This window comes from Zonotrichia leucophrys, chromosome 2 (assembly GCF_028769735.1).
Source record: "Zonotrichia leucophrys gambelii isolate GWCS_2022_RI chromosome 2, RI_Zleu_2.0, whole genome shotgun sequence".
In the NCBI taxonomy this organism is placed as follows: domain Eukaryota; kingdom Metazoa; phylum Chordata; class Aves; order Passeriformes; family Passerellidae; genus Zonotrichia; species Zonotrichia leucophrys.
The window spans coordinates 20,539,630-20,560,888 of NC_088171.1; the positions used below are offsets into that span (position 1 = coordinate 20,539,630).

Consider the following 21,259-nt stretch of genomic DNA (forward strand, 5'->3'; position numbering starts at 1 on the left):
CTTCCTTTATTTAAAAATGTTTCTAAACCGTCAAATATCCCAATAAACTTTAAATAAATTTTCAAACAGTAATTATAAGATAAATTTAGGAATTTATTGCAAATTGACAAAATTTGCAATAAATGGCAAAAATATAATTATCATCAGTTCTCGGAACCAGTTTAACTCTGGACACAGTCATCTTAGACAATTATGACTCTCTTTATAGTACAAAGACACCTGCCTTCCTATTTTTATATTTTCTATCCCAGCTACTATCTACTAATTCCATTGTATACACTCTATCAAGCAACACCATAATTTGCTGGTGCTGTGGCCTAATTTCTACAGCGACAAACTGAATAGAGAACAGTTAAAAAAATAACAGCAACAGCAAGAAGAACTGCTAACTGAACAAACAAACAAAAAAACAAAAGACGAAAAGCAAGTCACTACTTGAAGATCAAACATATCTGATCTTTACAAAATCCAAGGCAAAACTCCCCCTTCCCTCAATTTCCATCTCCAAATATTATTTGCTACTATTTTGAAAAAACAGAACCAAAAAATTCACACTTAAACATAAAGGTTTAAAACAAATAGATGTGGTAGTTTTCTCTACAGATGGCTAAAGGAACCAAGTACTCAAGAACATTTTCTTTTGCTAAATTCTGTTGGGAAATCCATTTCAATAGCCATGAAATTGCAATAGACTTCTTTGTGATTTCAGTCATGTGGGCTTTTTAGTACTAGACAGACATGATTTGTACATAACACAAAAGTGTACATCACTTGTGAAATGAGAAATAGCTTTGCCTGTAAGGAAGGCAAAACATGCAGATTAAAAAGGTTTTGTTATAAATAAATCCTGTGATATCACTGTGCACCAACATTTTTAACAGCTAACTGCACTAAATATCTCCTAACTTAGCTGTAGGACTTAGAAAGATTGAGATTTTTACAGAGAGAAAAAAATTCTAAAATAAATTCTATAAAACTGAAGGGAAAGTTCTTCTTTTTACTGAACTATGCAAAAATAAGATGCAGTGGTCACTATTCAGGTCTTCTTGTTATTCACCCTGTTTTCTCTGCCACCAAAGCCCATTCAATATTTTTTACCAAAGTGCATAATTTGCTAGAAACCAAATGAGTAACTATTAAATGAGACACAGATTTTGCCCCCAAAATACTATGTAGATATTTGCTGAAAGAAGTAGACAAGTTAGATTCATGACTTCTGGGTTCTATAGAAATTCTGAAAGTGTGTGTGGTCTCTGTTGGAAAAATGTTCTTGCTCTTTCCTCAATGCTCTTCTTTTCCATAGCTTATTTCCTATTTTACCTATTACACAACTTTTCTTATGTGACCCCTTATTTCAGTCGAATTATCACTGAAAATCTGGAAATCCTTATTCTCTTACCTCAATTCCCCAAGCAGCTCCCTGATCCAGGTCCTCTCATGTAGTCTCAGCTCTCTGACACTGAATAGCCAGATACTATACTGATCCCTCCCAAAATATCACTGTTCCACATTTGTATTCTTCTTTCTCATTCTCTCCTTGTTTTATTCTCTCTTACCAGACATTTAGTCTTCCATTATTTTTCTCTCTCCTGACACTGATCAGCTGCTCCCAGTTTTCCCCCCAGAGCAGCCAAGGTCCCTCCTGCCCTGGCTTCTTCCAGCCCCTGGTATCTTCTCTCCTACACCAGCAAGCTCAAGGAATGCAGCCTTTGCAGCCCATTTCTTATCCACTGTCAAAGGTATTTTCCTTCCTCTGTAGATGGGATTTCAGTCCCATTCCTTCCCCATTTAACTTTCATGAGCTGATTCTTATGCAGTAATCTAGGCACTTCCAGCATTAGGTACCTTCTCTAATTTACAACCTGCAATCTTTTCACTCGAACTTAAGCCCATCTCTCTGATCTGGCTGCCTTTTCACCTTTAAGAATTACTGATTTGCCTGGCAGAAATAGAGTAGCAAGCATATGAGACAGACATTTTGGTATGCAAGTTTTGACTCTAAAAATGAGATTTAGGAAGAGTTACTGTATAATTAGAGCAGAAGTGGGAAATATACGGAATGTTTCTTATAATACTGAGGAGATTTTTATTACTCATATGAAGGTAACCACTAGAAACCAAATAATATTTATCTTTAAACAATTATGCCACTAAAGTAGGTTTTAAGAACCAATAAGTGCATCCTTCTCTTTACTTGCCTTCTAACTCAAATTAAGGTACATAAAACTGTGTACAAACACATAGATTATGTCCAGTTTATGAATTACTTCATTTAAGGCTAGCCTTAGCATGCTTGTGCTGCCCTAAATTGTACACCATAGAATAATAACTATTAAATGCATCTTTCATTTAGACATAAATGAAACAAAACACAAAACAATACCATGTGTCTATGTGTGCTGGTATGGGCTGAGGTGTAGTTAATTTTCTTCACAGTAGCTGATAAAGGGCTATATTTTGGATTTGTGCTGGAAACAGTGTGGATTATTCAGGGATATTTTAATTATTGCTGAGCAATGTTTATATGGAGCCAAGGCCTCTCCTGTTCCTCACACTGCCCCACCAGCAAGGGAGGGAATGCACAAAAAGCTGTGAGGAGACACATCCAGGAAGGCTGATCCCAACTGAACAAAGGGATAGCCTACATCCTGTGGTGTCATGCTCAGAAATAGATCAGGGGATATATCCCAAGTGATGATGTTGATCTTCCCAAGTCACTGCAATGTGTAATGGGGCCCTGCTCCCCTGGGGATGGCTGAACACCTGCCTGCCCACAGGATGAATGAAATCCTTGTTCTGCTTTGCTTGTGTGCATGGCTTTTGCTTTCCCTATTAAACTGTCTTTATCTTGACCCATAAGTTTTCTCACCTTTACTCATCTGCTTCTCTCTCCCATCCCACCAGGGCAGTGAGTCAGCAGCTACGTGGGGCTGAGCTGGGGGATCAGCCATGGCAGTCTTTTCTGGCACATGTGGCTTGATGGGTTTGAGATAATGAAAAGTGTGATTGGAATGTGTTGGATCAAATTTATAGCTTGTATTGATGTTTAGACATTAATTGGCACACTCCTGTGTTCGTCATGGGGCCTGCTTTCCTGACTGTTCATTAGAGCCTGAGGCTCACCATTGGCTGCTTCTTGCTTTTACTGCTTGCTGACTGCTTATCTCCTTACTCTGCTGTGCCTGGAGCATTTTGATAAGAACACAGGTGATGAGCCTGCTGGCACATGGCCAGGTCACTGCTGCTTCTGGGACTCCAGTGGGGACGTGAGTCAAGGGGACTGTGACCTGCGGATGAGGCCACGTGGGACTGGGACTCCCTGGGCTGTCTGTGCCTGAGAACAGCCCATGCCAGAGCAGGTACATCTTGTGGCCATGGTTATGTCTGTGTGGCAGCAGGTGTAACTCTGAAGGCTAAGTCCATGCTGGAGAAAGTACACCTCAAAGGATCTATGGCTGTGGGTGAGTCAGTGCTGCAGCAGGTATGCCTCAATACATCAGTGACTCTGAACGAGGTCAGGACCTCAAAGCATGTGACCATGGATAAACCTCTAAAAATATGCTATATTTCATATAAATGTAAATTATTTCTTATTTATTTTATATAGAAACCCACATAATTATTCCTGATGATCCACACCATAATTAGACAGAAAAAAAAAAAAAAGGAGCAAACACATAAGACAGAGCATAAGGGAGAAATAGACAAAGGGCAGACAGAATATCAAGAATATATTTATGTTAACAGATTTCTTTTCAATCTGATCTTATTCCATCAATATAATTCTTAGGGTGCAAAAGTGAGCATTTAGACTACACCAAATGCATAGGATGTAGACCACAGAAGTCATGCTGCACATCCATCTTCCAGAGCACAAGCACACAATGTGATAGGTGTGTTAGGTCACTGCTGTAAATCTGCAGTTTGAAAAAGGCTGTCCCATTTCTCCTCTGCTTTAATGCGTGGAAGTCAAGTATAAAAAGTATAAAAGCTTTATGGCCATAGTAAATTCTTCATCTGTAGAAGAAAAGCTGTGATCTAATAGTCAGCAGCACTCAAGAGAGAAAATACTTTGTCAATCCCAGAAGGGGTAATCTGCGACTGAATTCTTGCAGGCCTGACAGAAAAAAAGGGTACTCATTTGAGTGGAAGTGAAAATCAAGAGATATCTCAAGGATTGATAATGAGAGTTAAAAAAATTGTATGGAGATCTGGCTTATTCAGTGGGTGTAGTAGACCCAAGCATCTAACTAAATCATCTTGCTGGAATTTAAGATTATAAGATTTAAATGGAGCATAATTGGAAAGACATTTTAAGCCCATGCAATATCCTTGCCTGCTTCTCATACAAAGAGAGAAACATTAACAAGGTCAAGGTGCATGCAATCACTATTAGATGGAACACCATGGGAAAAAAATCTTAATCTTGGTGAAAACAACAATGTAGTTGGAAGAGGTGAACAAAAACCTGTGCATAGCCAAGTTCAGAAACAAGGAAAATGGAGAAATATGAAATGCTTGCATCCAAGAGCAGGAGCATGCAAAGAAAATATAGAAAATAACGATGCACTACATAAGCAGGAAGATGATGAAATACTATTTGAAAAGAATTACAAGAGCTATTCTAGTGCTGCAGACTACCAGATTAATGTGCTGAAAGGCAAGTTTATTGCTTAGAAACAGTCAACTTGCCAAACTGCTTGCTGTGTCCTTTGTGTACCTACATTCTGCTTCCCACATTACAAGCTGTACTGCTAGCACACATTGAGCCAGCTCAGCAGTAACAATGATTTATAAGTCAGCAATATACTTAGAGCAAAGATCACCATAAATATAATGGTTCCAAAGTTTAACCTTTAGCATGGCATTGTTAATGTATTGTCTTGACAAATGTGACTTGGGTATAATAACAGAGTCTTCAATCATATAATTAGAGGAAAAAGAAAAAAAATCAGTTGCCATATAGGCTACTTGTAATTAAGGCTGGTCTAGGAACACCTAGCTGGATATTTGTCTTCAACCAAAGGTACAATGTTGAAATGGAAAAAAAGGCTGAATAGTTAAAAGGAAATATAAATGGCCACAAAAACCGGATCTTAATTTTGTTGATTATAAGCTACCACTTCACTGCTATCCCAGTGCAGCGAAAGTTGCATGCAGCTAAATCTATTTAGAACATTTTTAATTAAACTATTGATTTGGAAGTGTTATTATTTTGTCAGAGAACAAATAACCTTTACCTGAATTTAAAAAGGGTAATGTGAGAAAAATCCAGACTATCATAACCCAATGCTGTATAAGGTATGTAATCATAACTAAAGTAGAAAAAACATAAAGTGAATTAAAAACTGAGTGTTTTAATATTAATAATATGAACAGAGAAGGAGTAAATAAATAAAAACACTTCAGAGTTGTGCCCAGTGAAATGAGAAGTAACAGACACTTGTTTTACTGCAAGGTTGATCAAACACTGGGACAGGGTGTCCAGGCAGGCTGGGTAGTCTCCATTCTCATAGGTATTCACAACCTAACTCTGTCAAGCTCAGGGCATTCAGCTCTGGTGGTCCTGCTTCAAGCAGGGTGGTGTTTAACCACCAAGTAATCTTCAAATATGACTTCCAGCCTCAGCTGTGCTACAATAACATCCAAATTTTCTTAACTCTGGCCCACAAGAGGAAAGATATTCTGCTTAGTGAACACTCAATAGTAATTTCTGATTTTAACTAGGCAAACTGTTATCTACTAAAACAAAATGCAGTTCTATATGTCAAGCTTCTGTATATTTTGGATAGTAGTCTTTCTAAACACTTAAAATCCTCAATATTAGTGCTCTAGCTGAAGAAGATTCAATGCTAAAATTGAAGAGAAATTACATAGAAGCTGTAATTATTTCATTTACCTGCTAATAGTCAAATAGATCTTTGTTTATCTGAGCAACAACTCTCAAATCTCCAAATAAAAATCATAAAATATGAACAGTGAAATTGGATTATATTAGTGCCTCTAAAGAAGTTTATGTTTTTAGATGCATAACAGGGCATAGAAAATAATTTGAGGACCTTGTCTACAATATTTCTGTCATTTGTGCTAGAAAGCATCATGCTCTATTTTTAAAAAGAAAACTTGTATTAAATAAGGTTCATGGCAGCTCTTTCGAAAATGCATCACAAGTTCTACAGAAAAGCTGGTGATTCAAAGCAAGAGACTCATTTTGAAAAGTGCAAAGTATAACTGTGATTTCTTATGCAAAGCAGGAAACTGAATGAATCAAAAAGACTTTTGAAGCTGCATATTAGAGACCCCGAAACATTTCCAAGCTCCCTGCTGACTGTACAGTGGAGAGGGATTCTGAGATGCATCACCTCCCTCTGCTTTCCCACGTGTTTGTTTCCATGCAGGGAAAGCCCAGGCATGTGGCCCTGACAGGAGTCACAGCTCATCCAAACTGAAGACGCTGACTCTGCTTAAATTGTGTCTGTGACCAGGCTCGTGGTACAGCTGTAGTACCACCGTGGCATCTTCCCATCTAAAGTATATAAAGCATACAATTTGAATGCAAATCTGTGACCAGTGCTTTAGAATTATAAAATAAAATACTATTTTTTAAGGACTGTCTTCTAATAAATAATTAATCAAAACCTTTTCTTCTGATTTTAATGCTAAGAGTGAAGTAGTTGCTACAGAAACTAAAAGGGGAAAAATCACAGAACAGAATCAAAGTGAAGTAACTATTTCTCGAGAGCTTTTACTTTTAATTAAATTTCAAGATTTATGAGGTCATGAAAGCATTGCAAATAGGACAAAGGAACATAGTCACAGGAGCTTAACAACATAGATTTCAAACTTTTCACTTACGGCACTTGGTTTCATCGTGGTTATTTGGGCAGTCAGGCTTAAAATCACAAAATTTATCAGGCGAAATACATTGCCCATTCCCACATGAAAAAAATCCCTCTGGACAGTAAAAAGATGAAACATTAGCATCTGCAGATTCTCTTTCCCCTTTAAAAATCAGAAAAAGACATGTAAGTAAACCCAAAAGTATATAAATTATAAGAAGTGCTTTTTATCTCCTCTTAATATAGCAACATTCTCAGCACAAGGAACAGATCAGTCCCTGTGCAGTGTACTGGATTATATTGCAGCTGATAAGAAGCACAGCTGATCTCAATGTCTGATGGCCTTAAACTAAATCTTACTCTCCACAATATTCATACTTTCATGTGAAAAGTTATCAAATACACCTTGGTGCTACAGAGCCAGGCTCCTGCTCAGAGGCAGAGGCTGGCACAGCTCCCTGCTCTTTCCCTGGGAGCCAGGTGCAGGTTTTGCACCAAACCTTTCTGCTGTAGCCATGCTCTCTCTGTGCTCAGGTCACAATGAAAGCTGCAAGAAGCCAAAATTGGGTGCTGCACCATTACTAGCCTGTACCTCAATTTAGACACTAGAGAAAACCCCAAATTTCAATGAATGGGGAAGAAAAAAGCCAGGGTCTACTGGTTTTTCTTAGTAGATTTCTGGAAAGTGAGTAAGTGAGAGGAATGATGAGCAGCTTTTCATATTCTTTAACTTAACTTTTTAAATACTCATATTTCTATCCAGACAGGGATTAAAAAAAACCTCCTTTCTAAAGACAATATCTTTGTGATTAATGGATAAACGAAGGAGTTGTAAGGAAAATAATTGAAGCAAAAAAATGTTTCTCTAAATACCACAACCCCACTGTATATAGGGATCAGAGAAGCCTTAAAAACACAACACTGAAGTTCTCTATTATGCCTTTAAATTTTTGGATATTAAATTCAGATACCTAATGGCTCTAACTCATCAACATCACCCCTGACTGCATATGTGCCCATGCCATTTTTGAAAAGCATCAAGAGGACCACAAGCAGCAGTCTGACAGGTTATGTTGTTTTATATTTCCATCCATTGGCTCTTCAAGACTACAGAGTGTGGGTACAAAAAAGACTTTGGTGGACATTTATTATATGCCAGATATTTAGCAGTAATGATGGGAGAAACCTTTTGCCCTAAAGGTAAAGCAGCAGAATTTGCTCTTTAGTGCAAAATTTAGGATGCCATGCTTCTGCCTCTGCATCCAAACATGAATGTGACCAGGTATTACATAGTAAGTGTACCAGGAAATTCCCACCAGAGCTCACTTTGCAGAATTAGTGCAAACTTCTCACAGCTGCTAATGTGTAACACAAGGATGAAAGCCTTCATTATAGAGCTATAGAATGGTGTGGATTGGGAAGGACTTAAAGATCATCTAGTATGCCATGGGCAAAGACCCATCCAACACAGCCTGGAACACTTCCAGGGAGATGTCTGATTACAGTATACCTTTTTTCTCAGATTATCCTCTACTTTATAAAAAGTAACTTCAAGTTGTCAGTAAATCACAGTTATATATAGTAGACATTGGGGAAGAGGTATTGAAAACCATGAAACTTGCCTTCACTTTCCTGGCTGACTCCTGGGAGTGATCTATTCACAATTACACATTCCCTTGTTATACTGATATCATCAATAGCAACAGTAGCATTTGTTGTTAGAATAGTGCCTCGCAAGATAATCTGTAAAAACAGAAAAAAAGTTAATTCATTAAAGGTGAATGATAATATGAATATATAATAAATATATAAATCATATATATATATTCACTATATATTCAAAAAATATATAATGAATATATGAATCATATATATATTCATTATATATTCAAAAATATATATTTTTTATCATAAAATGATAAAAAGATACAAACATACACACACATTTATTTATATATTCATTTATAATTTCTGACCTCTTCACAGGAACTAAATAGCTTCTACAATCAACTCTGAACATCAGCCAGGAAAAACTACAACTGAGATTTGGTCAGGTCAGCAATTTGCTCCTCCACTGTCAAAGCCATAACTATTTTTGCCTAGGGAAAGTTATGCAACCCAAATAACCTTGCTTCAATCAAAACTGTTTAAAGTCATCACTATTGAATGAATGGTCTTCCTGGTGGAACACATAAAAATTATATCTTAAATTAGTTATTCAAATATGATGATTTACACCAATATTTAATTGTGTTCATCTATACTGTGCCTGATGAAGTTAGCAATGTGGGGATAGATTGTAGGGATAAATGTAGGGATTGGTGGAAGTACTTGCACTGTCAACTTCACCTCTCTGTCTGGGCAGATCATGGAACAGATCCTCCTATAAATTATGCTAAGGCACATGGAGGACAGGGAGGTTGCTTGAGACAGCCAGCACAGCTTCAACAAGGGCAAGTCCTGCCTGACCAACACAGAGGGCTTCTATGATTAAGTGACTGCATCAGTGAAGAGTTATGGCTCCCATATCTGGACTTCTGTAAAGCCTTTGACACGGCCCCTACAACATCCTGCTCTTAAATTGGAGAGAGATGGATTTAATGGACGGACTGTTAGATGGAAGAAGAATTGGTTGTATGGTCACATCCAGAGGGTGGTGGTCAACTGCTCAGAGTCCTGACAAACATCAGTGAGAAGTGATGCCCCTCAGGGGTCCATATTTGGACCAGTGTAATTTAATATCTTCATTAATGTGATCGAGTGCACCCTCAACAAGTTTGCAGTGGTGCAGCAAGCTGAGTGGTGCAGCTGACATGCCTGAAGGACAGGATGCCATCCAGAGGGATCTGGACAAGCTTGAGAAGTGGCCCATGGGAATCTCATAGTGTTCCACAAGATCAAGTGCAAGGGGCTGCCCCTGAGCTGGGGTAACCCCCAGTGTCCATCCAGGCTGGGGATGAAGGGATGGAGAGCAGCCCTGCCCAGGGGGACCTGGGGGTGCTCTGGGTGAGAGGCTGGACGTGACCCAGCCAGGGCACTCACAGCCCAGAGAGCCAAATGTGCCCTGGGCTGCCCCAAAAGCAGTGTCAGCAGCAGGGCAGGGAGGGGATTCTGCCCCTCCAATCTGGCCTTGTGAGAGCCCAGAGTATTGTGTCAGGCTCTGGGGTCCCCAGCACCTATTGGACTGAGTGTAGAAGAGGTCACCAAGCTGATCAGAGGGAAGCAGCATCTCTCCTGTGAGGAAAGGCTAAGAGAATTGGGTTTATTCAGCCTCAAAATGAGAAGGCTCCAGAATGACCTAATTGCAGCCTTCAGCACATGAAGGGAGCCCACAAGAAAGATGGAGAGGGACTACTTACAATGTCATGTAGTAACAGCACAAGGGGAATGGATTCAAACTTTAAAAGAATGGGTTTGGATATTGGGAAGAAATCTGTTACTTTGAGGGTGGTGAGGCACTGGAAAGTTGCCCAGGAAATTTGTGGATGCCCCATCCCTGGAAGTGTTCAAGGCCAGGCTGGATGGAACTTTGACCAACTTGGTCAAAAGAAAGATGTCCTTGCCAATGGGGGTTGGAACTAAATAATCTTTAGGGTCCCTTGATGTTTGTTACTAAAAGTTATTCTAATGCTTAGAATACTGAAACAATGGCTATGCTTTTTAATACATGGATCTGTGGAAAAAGTGGAATTAAATTTTTTTCATATGACCATTAAAGAATAGAAAGTTTCTTTTTATATTTCATCATTAAAAGTAAGTTAATCCTAAAGGCCAAAGTAAAATATCTTTTTGAAAGCAAAGTAAATGTGATATATAGTTACCTGAAAAGGTAATTTCTCAGCCACACTTCCTAAAGGTATATAAATTTTTTTCCAGTTCATCTCAGGCAATCCTGAAATGTCATGTAACTTTTCCAAACTTCCATTTAATGCAGTCCTCTTAAAGACAGAAAGCTGGGAATCTTGAGATAACCAGTACCAAAATCTTACCTGTTAAAAGATTTTTTAATTAAAAGCTTTAAAAAATATATATAATCAATCTGCAATAAATTCAGTAACAAGTAATATATGTACATCACAACAAAGGAAGACATGATGGTTTTAAGCACTGACTTGGCACAAAAGATGGGGATGTTTGAAATCACAGAATGTTGAGGAGCAGTACCATGTTATAAGACAAAACTATATTTAAAACTAAAGCTCATTTTTACAATTTACTTTTAACTTCTATGTATCAACTGATGCACACTGAGTGATATTACTTCCCTTAACCTCTTTATCATAGTAAGCACTTAGAGACTTCTCAAAGATTATTTTTCTTTACAAATGCTGAATATATGACCGTTTCGTAGGCATGTTAATCTCAGAAGAGCCATCACTGAGATTCTTGTATGAAGGAAACCTTATGATCTGTTATTTCCAAAATCAACATAAATGAATACAGAAGACAGATTTTTAAAATCTATTAATCTCCTGGAACAAGCAGATTGACCAATATATGGGAGGAAAATACAAAAACTGTATGTGGGTGAGACTGCTTGTGAGGCAGAAAAGATAAGAAAACAGTGAGAATCACAGTTCACTCCCTTGCAATACAGAGTAATTTAATAAATTTAATTTATTTTTCGTACTGATACATTATTTTTTTAATAATACCCAGGCAAAAATTCAGCTGAGAACTGAGGGAAAGAAATAAGATTTTCAAAGTCTAATTTTTTTCTTTCCCCCTGAGTCCTTCCTGCTTCTCTACACAAAGATCAAAATTTCTTCAACTGCAGTGTCCTTATTTCCCTGCAAAAGCCTTGATATTGATAATACTTGTCTCTTCATGAAAGTAAAACAAGAGCTGGATCAGTCATGCAGAAATATTCCTGTTAAAACACACTGCTACTTTTTAATATCATCTAGCATCAGGTCTGGCAGACTCAGCCTCTCAACATTTAATTTTACCACCTCTCATGAAAATCATGTCTTATATAAAAGAGTGTTTATCCTTATTAATAAATCGAAATACTTTCATGTAACTCATTCCCCCAGCAAAAAAAGCTTAAGAAATAGAAAGTAGCAGGTATGCAAGCACTTTCCAAAGTGAGGTGTTTGAAGAATTACACTCTAAACAACTTAGATGGCTTTTGTCCTTCAAACAGCTTTTCAAACAAATCTATGTTTTCATTAAATGTTGCCTTCCTTCTTTATGTCTACATGTCCTACTATACAATGACTATTGTGCCCTTTAATGAGCCATAAACACAGAGCTGGAACTAGAAATTTGCTTCTACAAGTGCAAAACCTTGAGCTAAATGAAGATGTTTCTTAGCATACATCTACAAAAAGAAGCTGCAGAAAGGAGTTACTTCTAAGCTTCAATTAACCAGAAAGGAACAATATAAATCTGTTACCCTTCAACTCAAATATTTTTTTTTTATCAACCAGAGCTAAAGAACTTGTAAAGCTAGCAATAAACATAGATCTCTTTGTGCAGATCCTTTTATCCTCTCAGTGGGATATCCAACAGAGGGCATCATCTCACATTAATAGGCAGAGAGCATAACACATCCTAGTGAGCAACCCCTGCTCGTTGCTCTTTCCCAGAAATAAAAGTCTGCAGGGATAATGTGGCAGAAAGCCAAATTTCCAGTCCTCAAAAACACTCTCTGACAGGCATGTACCGTTAGGTAAGAACTTGCTGTAGCTTTTGTTGGATCTAAGACTTTTAAATTCATTCAATACATGCATACTTATAACAAAACTTTCTTCTTTTCTGACTTTGAAGTCGAGAAAAATATGTGCATCCCCACTGCATCTGTGTTTATTTTGAATGCAGACCAAACTCTGCAATAGATCTTACTAGAATAATTCATTGATTCAATATCAGTGGTGCCCAGTTTGCCTTAAGGGTTTCTACGATAAATTAATCTGAATCTGAAAGGTGCTTATCTCCTCAGCATCAAAGTCAACAAAAGTGAGATGGAGCTGTCTAAACAAATGTGCTGTGAGTACAAAGGCTGTTGGGTGTCCCAGGAGTTGTGCACACACACAGGGCTTCTGTGGGATGGTTCAGGGCTTCTGAGTTCCCTGCAGCAGCATTCTGCTTGAGTTTATCCTGCATCTATTTTATTTCTGACCTTCTACAACACTAAGAAATCACGTGAAGATTAAGAACTGTGAGATTGCCTTAAGGGATTGCAAGGAACCGTTCTTGAATTGTTTCAGAGGTTTCTGCTCCTCAGCTGCAAGTGGCAGCCATTCAGCTGAGATCTGGTAACTCACTGATGTGTGTAGTCCAAGTGAGCTGCAGTTTCAAGTAAAACAGATTCAGCTAAGCTAGCACTTGTCTCTGGTCCCTTCGATGAGATAAAACCTAAGAAGCCTAGATCCTGCTGGAATAAAATTCTGCTACTTGTTGGGGCTTCTAAGTGCATCTCCTTCTTTTCTGACTTTTTCTCTTTTTTTTGAAAAAAGTTTTCTCAAGTGGAATTAGCAGTTTCTGTTCTACATTGAGCCTTAAAAGTTAAGCAACCAGTCTAAACTTCATTTTGTTTCTTTAGAGCCTCTTTTTTTTCACAGAACATAATAAAATTATTTTGGCAAGCTTTCTCTGTCTTTTCCTTTTCTTCTCTCTGACTTTTTAAATGAGAAGGGATTATACAGTATCAGAAGAAAACCACATCATAACTACACAACTTAACTTCTCCCAAATACAGCATAAGCATTGAAAAGTTACAGAATAGAAAATAAAAAAGCCTCATGAAAGAAGAAAATAAAGAAAAAAGTTATAAAACTGAACAGTGTCCATTAATTTTATTCAGTGGCCAAAAGCACGAATAAAAATACAGCTGTGAATGTAATGAATAGTTGCTGTTCATATTTAATATATTTCTTCAAGTTTTGTTTTAAAAATACAGAATATTGTTGAAAATTAAAACTGTCTAGTTATAAAACTGTATTTTCATTTTTCATCTAATACTTTTCTATTTTTTTGTCCCTCCTGATTCATTTTTTCCTGGTACCTTTCTAGTTTTTCAGCTCAACCACTATCCTGGCTGGTTTCTTTTGAGATCATCTGTAGAGCCACAAGACATCTGACAAAAACACTTATTTCAGAGTAGCTCCCAAGTACTGCACTGATCAGCTTAAAAAGCATCCTCCTCAAACCTTGAATTAAACTTTAGTGCATGTCTGGGGTACGGAAGCTATATATGGGATATGGTGTTGGTCACACCAACACAGCCTATGTACACAGTGCCTTCAAGCCATAGATGGCCCATTATGGACCCCTGGTTATGTGACTTTTCTGCCTGCAGAGAACAGAATGGCTGTTTGATAGAGCCCTGTTATCATTGTCCAGATACCTTTGCCAAAGTACACAAAAACCTGGAGCATGTCCTGAAATCTGAGTCACCTGCCGGGTGCTTTAAGAAAAAATAGTAATAATCAGATATAAAAATTTGGCAGCAAAACAGTAAAAGTTGCCTTCTCTGTCCTCTCAAAGCATTAGTCTGTAACTGCTTCCACTGGTATTGAAATAGAGCCCTCAGCAGCTGCACTTAGAGCATGAGAAATACCTGACCTGCACCAGCTGATGGATAGGTCACAAAAACAGGGACAGTTCATATCAAACTGTTACCTGGCAGCAGGAGAGCCCAGGGGTAAGCCTGACAAGGAAAGGGCTTCCCAGGTGAGACGTGGCTGTCTTTGTGCTCCTCTGGTGTGATCCACTGAAGTAAATAAACGATCCTGTAAACAAATTTTATTTTAAAGTAGGAGAAATATGTCATGCTCCAATGGCAAATAGCTACCTCAGAGAGGTAACTACATGCTTCATGAGACACATAAAGCTTATTCATAGATTAAAACAATCTAGACTGCTTTGCCATCAGTTCAGTCTCTGTGGATAATGAGGAGAGTGTCATAACAGGCTGTGATGAGCAATGTCTATGTGAGTAAAGACAAAACAGAATTGCCAAATGGTCCTGGCTCTTCCCTCTTGTAAAATTGTCATGACTGATTCCAAAGACGAGGAGAGAGGGAGAAGGAAATAAAACTTTTTGGGCAGCCATTGCTGAGACTACTGTGTCATGGTGCCTGCGAACACATAAATCCAAGGAAGTGGCTGCAGAGCCCCTTGAAGGCAGTTCAGGTGCTGAGAGCATTACTGTGCAGATCCACTGGATGTATTTTTTATGTGCTTTCTTCAAGCAAAAGCTTTAGGATCTCCAACCTGAAAACACTACAAGTATTACCCATCACCTTCACACATTGCCCATCAACTCTCTGCACAGACTGGGGAGAGCAGGGGAACTGAGACACTGAGCAGCCTGGAGATCAAGCAACAGAGACCTCAGCCAAGATCCCTAAAGGACACATTTTAATTGGCTTAAATATTGTTTCAAACAGAATTTAAACCAGAAATTATTTCCTTTAGGGTACAGTATTCACTCTCAGCACAGCCCAGCCACTTTTAAGCATGCTAACAATGTTGCAGACCACAGGAGCCAATGGAATAAGCTGTATTTTCTCATGGGGTCCACAGACTTGACATTGTTGTCTGTGCTAGTGGGGATGAAAGCTTAATTAAAGATCTAATCTGAACTCTGGCAAATGCACTGCATTTGGATTTGAACTACAGCAGATGTGCTTCAGACAAAGGTAGGGAAGGATAAACATTTTCAAGGGGCCCTAAAGCAGCATATTTTGAATGCCGTCAGTGCTGCCTTTGCTGAATACTGAGACTTTTTCATGAAAGTCTATGCAAAACAACACTAAAGGCTCAGTCTTTTTTGAGCATTTATATTACACATATTGCCTTACATCTTGGAAAATCAGCTATTGTGCTGCCACAGTCATACTCCTTAGCCACTTATTTCCCATGGATCTGAAATGAAGCCGAGGGTTAGGTCCAGCCCCACGTGAATAATGGCATTGCTTTAGCAAGGTTGGCACAAAGAGGGGACCATTCCAGCTCCCTGTACAAACAGGAATGCTGCATTCCACAGAATGAGGGAAGCTCCCCTCATTGGAATGCAAGGGTACTTCAAAGGACCCTCTTTAATTTGCAGCTGAGCCTCTGCTGTAGCCTTGTTAAGATCTTCATTAATCAAAATTTGCTACTGCCCTCCCCAGGAGAGAAGGGAGATGACCACTCTGCGGTACTAAAGGAGCAGTTGCAACCTGAATGATGGTGATTTAATGTTGGCAAAAACTTGCTCAGATTCTGGAATCCTAATTCTGAAGTCGTGGCTGTAGCAGGCACAATGATAGATTGGTACAAAACCACCTTAGAAATACCTTTTCAGCTAATTTATACAGAGAATGCAATATTACTGGGCTTGAGAGGTGGGGCAGAGTAACCTCCAAATCTGCTTGAGGCTTCAACCTGCAGCAACACTGAAACAAGCTTGTAAAAATTCAGGTGTCAAAGCAAGTGAAGTGAAGCAGCACATAGCTCCACATGGGTGATGTTAATGTGATCCTGAGGCTGCCAGCAGCCTTCCTTCTCACCACATTACCCCTCAGACCTCATCAGCACCTAGAGCAGAGAAGGACACAGGCAGATCAGTGCACCCTTCTGGAGCTTTGAGCTGGAAACCTCCAACACAGCAGTGTTAACTTAAAGTGCACTAATGCAGACCCAGTCCCACTCTACAGAGAAAATAAAATGAAATATCAAACAGGGGCTGGGAAAAGTGAGTAGCAACTTTGGTGCACTTCATCACATGAGGAGCAGTGGATAAAATATGAGTGTTCATTTAGAATCATTTTATAGCAGGCACACACCTACTTTACCCACTACTGTCGCTCAGGAGACTTTTAATCCTGAGGGTCCTATACCTAAGGAGGAATACTTAAATGCCACATTTCTTTAACATGAGCATGGAAGAGAAGCATGGAGATCTGGCTGCAGATAATATACATAATTAATTAAATCTAAATTAAAGGGGCTCTGGACCCAGATCTTAATCTTCTCTCCACTGGAAGCAGCGCAATAGATACATTTTAATAAAATTAAAGTCACAGGATACTTGTCAATATTATTTGACAATGAAAAACATGCTTGGTAGTTTTATTTTTATGGAGTGTGCTATAATAACATTTTCACTTTGAAAAATTAACAGCCCTCTTCTGAAATGGTTTTCCAGCTGAATACATTGTATGGCAAATATAGGCTGAAGGAAGGACAACTCTTTAAAGGAAATTATACTCCCTCTATTTTTCTCAGACAATATGGATTAATTTAACTGCACTCTACAAAAAGCTATTTGTCCAAATAATGCTTCCAAGAGTGGCCCCTATGTGAATATTGGGTAAACAATGGTTATGATATGCACAAACAAAGTCAGCTGTCAGTTCAAAGGTCAGTATCTCAAAAAAACTGCATTGAGTCTCATACCTCACTGATTGTGCCAGCCAAATATAAAGGTTACAAAGACAGAGTAACTAGATCACAGCTAAAAAATATTATCTCCAACAGACTGGCTTTCTGTAGCACATTACCTGTGTTATTTACATACAGTATGGCATCCATTTCAAACCAGCTTTTATTTCCACTCTGTGACCATTTACAAGTAGGAATTTTCATGGCAGAAGGAGAAAAATCATGATAACTCTCACCATGGCCCATATTGGTTGCATGACCTCTGCCAGGGAGTGCTCTGTCCCAGGGAGCCTGTCCTTTCATTCTGCTCCAGTCAGCATCACTTTTGCTCAGTGGCTTCCATCCACAGAGGTCAGTCTCAAAATCACATAAGGTGTAATTATCTGTGGTAAGAACAACAGCAGAGGATCAATAAGTTAAACTGGATGCAACAGTTTAATGCCACAACTCTGACTGTTTTGTACTTAGATGTATTTAGAGTGTTGAAGAAGCAAAAATATGGTGCAGGTTATTCAGAGGGATAATTAGTTCTGGAGTACAGGTAAGAGGTTGGGCAGGCCCTTCCTTTCTTAATCAAACTCAGAACCATGAAACAAACTGCCTATAAGAGAATACACATAGTAAAGACCAGTGCATAGATTGCTGATGTATTATAAAATAATATTAAATATTTTTAAAGAAGAATTGCACCAGTAATTTAGTTATGAACATGTGAGAAAAATCAAATGCATTTAGGGCTTAAAATATATGGAAAGCAAAGATGAATCAAGCTTTCATTTAATTTATTTTTGAAAATGAGATTTAAATTTATCAATTATTCAGGTTGCCTGGAAATTTTTATTGCAAAGTGAAAGACGACTTTCTCAGTTGGTATGGATTAGACCAATTTAAATTGTATAAAAATTTCACACACTCCTACATTGATTGAGTACAAATAATTATTTTGATAGAAAAGTTTTATACCCAGAGTTTTCTTTCCTGGTCCAGAACAGCTTCCCAAGGTGCTACACTTAACTCCTGGGGTCACTTATTGCAATTGCAACCATTATTTTAGAACTGTATTTGTCACTTTCTGCTCCCACAGCACATTTATCTGGTCATATCAGCCTCAGAAAAGATCATACATATTACTCCAATTTTCAGATTGTACAAAACCAAAATGAAATGCATCTTTCCTTAAGCATCATTGTAGCAAAGCTAAATAGTAAAAGTTTCCCAGAAATATAGAGGTTATTTAAGCAGCTAAATCTTAAGGTAGAAAATAAACCACAAATATGAGTGTCTCTTATCTGGCTTCACCATATACATTAAAATTTGATGGTGCATAGTTTTCTGTTTAGTGCAGCACATTTAGTTTAAAATGAAACTTGGCAAACTTATTTGATTAAATATTCATGCTTTTCACAAGGTATCTTTTTAATTAGACTTCAATTGCTAGTACATTAAGGTTGAACATGCAAATTGATATCCAAGACTAAGCTGTTTTGGTGATTAATACTATATCTAGACATTTTGCTTTCCTTAGCTAAGCAGTCTTGAGAGAACCAATGTGACACAAAAAGACAAACATTCTTTGCTTAAATGTCTCTGTCTCCTGGCCTCCCTAAACCCCACAAAAGGTCTTCTGCATAAACAGCTGACTGCAGTGCCTGCACAGGAATATCCAAAAAGACATCCATATATGACCCTGTAGGCACCAAAGAAAATGAGTTAAAATAATTGTTTAAATATGAAACTAAGATCAAGAGAGTACTAATAACTATTATATTACAGCTCTAAAAGTTATTTAGCATGGAAACATTTTTTAAATTAATGTTGTCTTTTAACTGGAGGCATTTGGGACCAGCTTTTGCACGATCGAAGCCCATCACTGCCCTTGCTGTTCAACAGGAAGAGAGGTGTGGTGAAATCAGCATTTCTCACATTGGTAGCCTGTAGTACAATTCCTTCTAACCCTATAGATATAGAAAGAAATGTATAAATGTATTCAGTCTTTTTAGGCTGAATATATAAGCAGTGGGGGAAAACAAGACATGTGTACATATCAAAACATGATCCCAAATGAAATTGGTTTTGTCCAGTCATTTTTACAAACTTTATTCAAGTCTGAACACAATTATAAAGGTAGCAAGACAATTCATGATGGTGCACTTTGGGGTGTTTTTTTGGTTGATGTTCATGGTTGGGTTTGGTTTTTGTTGATGATGCTTGTTGGTTTGGGTTTTTTTCTTTTGGGTAGTGGAGAGGAAATAGAATATGGCAATGCTCACCACACTTTATAGGCTAAATGGTTTTTTTTAATGCACCTTTCACTTGAAATTTAAAGCTCTAAACAAGCACCCAGTAACGAAGAAACACTGACCAGAGCCAATAACCAAACCCAAGTGTTGCCCCTATATAGTATCTGGAAGCAATACTGCAATTTAAAAGTGTAAATATGTTGTAGAACAGCTACCCTTCAACTTGAGTGAAATGCACTTGTCCAAATAAACAGTCAAACTTAAACTTTATCCCTATTTAATTCTAAAAAATTAAAGGGTACTTGTAAATATTTAATCAAGCTTGAAAGAAAAGTTCAGCACTTTGGCTAAAACCCAAATCCAAGTAAGAGAGTTTTTCAGTGTGTTTTTTCATTCCTCAAACATTAATAAACCTTGAGAAATGTGCCTTTCCTATCAAACATTCAGCATTTTTATCTGAACCTTCAAGGGATTATAGATAATCTTTCACTATCCATAGTACAAAAATGAGTGACTGCACAGCCTATAGTTTTTGAGCAGTCATGCTGCAGTTAAGTTTGAGATAAAACTCTTTTCTGATATATTTTGTCCCTTCCTACTGGAATTCTCAACACCAGAGCTTATGTTTTATATATCACTAGGAAGATTTCAATGGATTCTAACTGCAGATAGGTTTTCGACATTTTCAGTGGAAAATGAGTCAGTTCTCTATTTTAGACCTTTATAATTCAGCAAAACAGAAATGGAAATAGAAAGGAAACAACACTAAGTCAAATTTGGTTTTTTTTTAATTCATGTGAATATATCAGTATGACTTAATTAGTGAAGGAGTAAATTATTACACCATTTCTACAAAATCCAATGATGCAGCCAGGAAAAAAAAACTTGTTCCCCAAAAACGTTTTGAGTTTCAATAATAAGCGTTGGTTACTAAAGCCATAAAATACACTGAAAAGATTTTTCAATGAATACAATCAGTTTTCAACCTATTCAAAAGAAAAAAAACCCAACAACAAAACCAAAACCAACAAAGCACATATTTCAAGAGTACTAGGAGTTGAAATGGAAATACTTTTTCTTTGACTAGCTTTATCTATCCCATCTTCTCATGCTCCTCCCAGGGCAATAACAAAGCAGTTCTGTTAACTAGGCTGGGTTATCAGCCAAGTCATATTGCTTCAGCTTTGCTAGGCTGCAAGAGCATGAAAGTTTTCAATCCTGCTCTGAGAGCTCAAGTAAATGAACACAAATGGGAACGCTCAGCTGGTATATCCATCAGGTTGGTGTTTCCTTGAACAACAGTAGAGAATGAGGAGGGCTGCTCCTCTCATTCAGTATGGCAGCACCTAAGTGTGTTTGGAATTTGGGGTAATAACTATTATTATGAACAAAAACCAAAGAATCTCTTTACCATTAATATTTTGTCATTTCTGGCTAACATTTAACGTCATTTTGTGAAAGTGAAGGGTTACACATATACCTTTTTTTGAGTGCCTGTGCACTTTCCCTACCATTTTGTGATTAATTTTATTTCCCTAGAATTTTTTAAAGGATTCATACAGAAATATCCCAGATGGCCACAGATCATCCAGCCTGAACTTCCTCATGTCATAAGTCATTAGACAGATGACTCATAACTCTCATAGGTGAGGAGGCCTCACATCCTTCTGAAATGACTCAGTTCCCTGGCTTAGGGTTGAGAGGGTTTAAGAGAATCTCATGTCCACCCTTGCTATGCAGAGGTCAGGTTTGCTTGGAGCTGCTCTGGTGAAACACAAAGGGCTGGAGAGTGCTGGTCAGCAGCAA

General features: G+C 37.9%; 1 protein-coding gene across 1 annotated transcript in view; it reads right to left on the minus strand.

Moving 5' to 3' along the window:
- The window catches only part of MALRD1 (MAM and LDL receptor class A domain containing 1), a 232,953-nt gene that overhangs the window by 181,880 nt on the left and 29,814 nt on the right, over window positions 1–21,259 (minus strand). Inside the window, exons 10-13 of the mRNA XM_064703173.1 lie at window positions 17,450–17,596; window positions 14,466–14,575; window positions 10,661–10,828; window positions 8,462–8,582 (exon numbers count right to left, since the gene is read on the minus strand). Of these exons, the coding sequence (XP_064559243.1) occupies window positions 8,462–8,582; window positions 10,661–10,828; window positions 14,466–14,575; window positions 17,450–17,596 (546 nt within the window). The remainder of the gene's footprint in view (window positions 1–8,461; window positions 8,583–10,660; window positions 10,829–14,465; window positions 14,576–17,449; window positions 17,597–21,259) is intronic.